Raw genomic sequence first — 4,235 nt, forward strand, 5'->3', positions numbered from 1 at the left:
AGAGGGAAGGCAGCTAGTCATCACCACCCACCGCCAACTCTTGGGCTGCTCTTTTACCAACGAATAGTGGGATTGACCATCACATTATAACGCCCCCACGGCTGAAAGGGCGAGCATGTTTGGTGGGACGGGGATTTGAACCCCATAACTAATTATTTCATATATTCAAAGTTAATAAATACATATACCACTTATATTTATGCGTATAAATATTTGGTGTCGTTTTATTTTCAAGTATTTTTGAATATAAAATAACTTTAATATTAACTGCATCACTTTATACTAAAAATAGATTTTGTTATTAAAAATTATGGTTTACTCACCAAAAGTTGCCAGCCAATAAGACTAATATTTGTGTTAATTATGGACAAATTAAAAAGAACATAGAAAATACACCTGCAGTTTGTGTTCATTTCTATTATATTATTACTTCAACCACGTGGCAACAATAATTCTAACCAAGCTCCCGGCAAACTTGCACAGCAGAGGCCAATCGCCATCAATCTTAACCCTTTCACCATCTCCGCATAATCAGATTTCACGGTTAGTCCCCAATCAGTGTGATTTCTCCATCAAAAAACGTTGTAAGTTAGCAGTATATTTCACTGTATTATACATTATGATAAATAAGACGCACTTAAATCTTCAATTATGGTGTCAATAACTTAACTAATTATGGTAAAAACACAGAGAAAATATGACAATGAGATGATATCTCTGTGTGTAGGTGCCTTGCAACGTCTGACAGTTGTGGCCCCAGCTGAAGGATTGTTTATACTCGAGTTTCCTGTTCACTCTCCCAGGTGTCAGCACACCTGGTGTCTGGTGGTAAATTCAAGCTCATGGAGAGTTTTGCTTTCCCCCGAAGAGGGAAAATTTTTTGACGGTTGTGGAGAGAAGTCGATTCCGTCGACTGTAGTCACTTTTCTGCAGTTAAAGGGTTAACCAGCTAGCCAACTGCCTTGGCAACAAATCAAATCAAACGAGGAAGTGATCATACTATTCCCATTTCCCAATACCTAGACTGGATATTCCATATAGCTGAAACTGGATTGCAAAACTGACATGGCAGCGGTAAATAAAAGAATCTAAATTAACCACAATTATAGTAACCTTGTGCTCAGGATCTTGCAATATCAATTGTTGACATGCACAGTGTATTGATATTTACCAGTAGGAATCTTTCTTAAGAAATGTGTTCTAGCAATTTATTTAGTGACTTCTACAATTTATTAACAAAACTAACCAGCAATTTGCTACTTTGTTAGCAACATACCGTGTTTATATTTTAGTTAAAAGTCACAGCAAGATATTAAAAGTCAAGATAGAATACTCCACTTTGACTTAAGTGTTTTTCAGACGTACTAACAGAGGATTAGACTTTTACTACCAAACGGTGGTAATGTATTGAGTTACATGCTGTACTCCATGCAACCACGCAAGCTCCCTTCAAAGTGTCAAAGATTACTCTGATGTTCCAATCAGCTAATACTGGTCCTCAACTGATCAAGACCTATGCTAGGAAAACTCAAAAAATCATCTCCAACTATATGAACAAAGTATTTTAAAATTTTCTGGAGAAATCACAATCCTCCTCACCTGAACCTTCTTTTACACAACCTATGTGATCGATGAAGGAGTGAATAAATCTAACCTTGATGAGGCCGCAACCTTACGAAGATATCAGGCTCAAAAAACAGTTCTATGCACTAAAAGTAAGATGTAATAAACTTGAAAACTACCCTTGACTAGGCCACAACCTTACGAAGATATCAGTCTCAAATAACAGTTCTATGCACTAAAAAGTAAGATGTAATAAACTTGAAAACTAGCCTTGACTAAGCCACAACCTTACGAAGATATCAGTCTCAAAAAACAGTTCTATGCACTAAATGTAAGATGTAATAAACTTGAAAACTACCCTTGACTAGGCCACAACCTTACGAAGATATCAGTCTCAAATAACAGTTCTATGCACTCAAAGTAAGATGTAATAAACTTGAAAACTAGCCTTGACTAAGCCACAACCTTACGAAGATATCAGTCTCAAAAAACAGTTCTATGCACTCAAAGTAAGATAAAACAAACTTGAAAAGAGTGAAGTTGACCCCCCCCCTCTACGGAAAAGGTTATAAAAATATTTCAAAGTAATCTACTTAAATATTAAAGGATATTTCATGAGTTAATACCTAACACACATTTATTTTGTACTAATTATTCACAGCATCTTGTAAGAATGACAATATTACCTTCAAATTTAAAATGTTTTTTTTTTTGGATAAGTCAAATTTCTGTGCAAGAATACATGTTTCTTTGTTAAAGAAAAACAATTAAACGTGAAAGAAACCAAACAGAACTATGGTATACTTTATTTCACAATGTTTTTTATTTCTAAGCTTGCAGTACAACTTAACATCCAATACAACTCACCTCGTATGTTTCCCAGTTAAAGAATGGCATAGGTTCTGTGTTCTCAGGGACCTTCCATGTCACGTCACCACCTTCATCGAGCGTAAATTCTGTCCTAAATATATATAGCAAAATGTTTTAATAAAGACATCACACAGGACTTCACAATGGGCTCCATGAGCCTTTTCTCATACCAAAAAATACAAAAATGTTCTTTCCCAGCTTAACAATGTTTAGAAGACCTTAAGTGATGTTAATAATGTTATTTCAAACATGAGCAATGAACAGTTAAGTTCAAAATTGTGCCTTGGCAAAATATTAAACTTTCTCAACATTTTTGTCTTAATTAACAGGGAATATAGGAAAAGATCTTTTACCAATTAAAATGTAATATCTCACCCTTCAATTCCTGATCTTTAACCAATTAAAATGTAATATCTCACCCTTCAATTCCTGATCTTTAACCAATTAAAATGTAATATCTCACCCCTCAATTCCTGATCTTTAACCAATTAAAATGTAATATCTCACCCTTCAATTCCCGATGTTTCACTCCCTCCTGCTAGTGAGTTGCATTTGACAATCTATAAACAAAAAAAGAAAAATAAAGAAAACTGCTGCCATTAATGGAGAATTTAGGTTAATTTTAATGTAATAAAAATCCACAAAATTCTTGTAGAACCAAAGGATCCAAAGGACAATAAAACATTATTTAAAAAAACATTCTACTAAAATTTAAACATTAATCAATCACCTATATATATATATATATATATCAATGGATGTAGCATGGACGTGTTTCAACACTATCTCTTGAGATTCATTTCATGGAACATCTGGAAAAAGGGCTAACTTAAGTCATACTTACACGTACTTTATTGCCATGTGCGTTCCACATAGCTTTTCTAGAAACATGCAGCTTTTCTACACATTTTCTACAGTACACACTGAAAGGTGAATAAAGCATAAGATAGAAGGTGGATTACGTTCCAAGAATAAACGGGATAATGAAGGTCTTGCCTGTATCTGTATAATAATTTTTGCTATTGGTAAGCCTATGTCGAATTGGGTTTAGGCCTAAAATTTGTAAAATTAATTACAAAGGTACTGATGAAAACTTATTATCCCATCCAATAACAGACCAATATTGTGATGATATGGTTGATTAGCTTACAATGAAGTTTTAGTAAAAAACAATTACATAAGAGGGCACTGTGCAAGGACTTTAACTCTGCAGGTGAGAGAAATTATCTTGCACTCTTCACGAGTTTTGACCAAAGATACCATAATATTTTTAACACTCAAATGGTGCTTTCTTCAAAAATTATGTTTGTTTGTCCCGATACCCCAACCTCAGTAGACAGTTTGTCTAAAAAGTTTTAAAGAATGAAATTTAATATGGGTTTATTCCCAGTGAAATGTATATTCCTTTATGCTCCAAACCTGAGAGTTTTGTGTTTAAACAAAAATACTAATATTTACTACCGAGTCATATTAACGTCCAACACTAGTAAAGGTTCTGCAGTTTTGACGGGTTTACTAGGTTTCATTATCAAGCCTTATTTGAAATTTAATCAATTATTAATTATAAACTTTCTATCTGCAATCATACCTATCCTATTACTGCTGTCAACAACAGACAGACAAATGTCACAAGACTTTTCTGGGTTGATGGAGTACTTTCCATGTTTTTTTGTGGTTATTTTGTAGTCTTTGAGAGTCTTCACAAAACACGAAACATTATTCTAATACTGGAATATTATTCTTTTTCGTAATCTTATAAATCTGTTATGCCCTGTGCCTCCTCTTTTACCCGTTCTGTTTTT

General features: G+C 33.9%; 1 protein-coding gene across 1 annotated transcript in view; it reads right to left on the bottom strand.

The window, feature by feature from the left end:
- The window catches only part of LOC106467912, a 38,716-nt gene that overhangs the window by 31,600 nt on the left and 2,881 nt on the right, over positions 1-4,235 (bottom strand). The window contains exons 2-3 of the mRNA XM_013928298.2: positions 2,941-2,993; positions 2,431-2,524 (exon numbers count right to left, since the gene is read on the bottom strand). Of these exons, the coding sequence (XP_013783752.1) occupies positions 2,431-2,524; positions 2,941-2,993 (147 nt within the window). The remainder of the gene's footprint in view (positions 1-2,430; positions 2,525-2,940; positions 2,994-4,235) is intronic.

Source organism: Limulus polyphemus, unplaced genomic scaffold (assembly GCF_000517525.1).
Source record: "Limulus polyphemus unplaced genomic scaffold, Limulus_polyphemus-2.1.2 Scaffold2794, whole genome shotgun sequence".
NCBI lineage: Eukaryota > Metazoa > Arthropoda > Merostomata > Xiphosura > Limulidae > Limulus > Limulus polyphemus.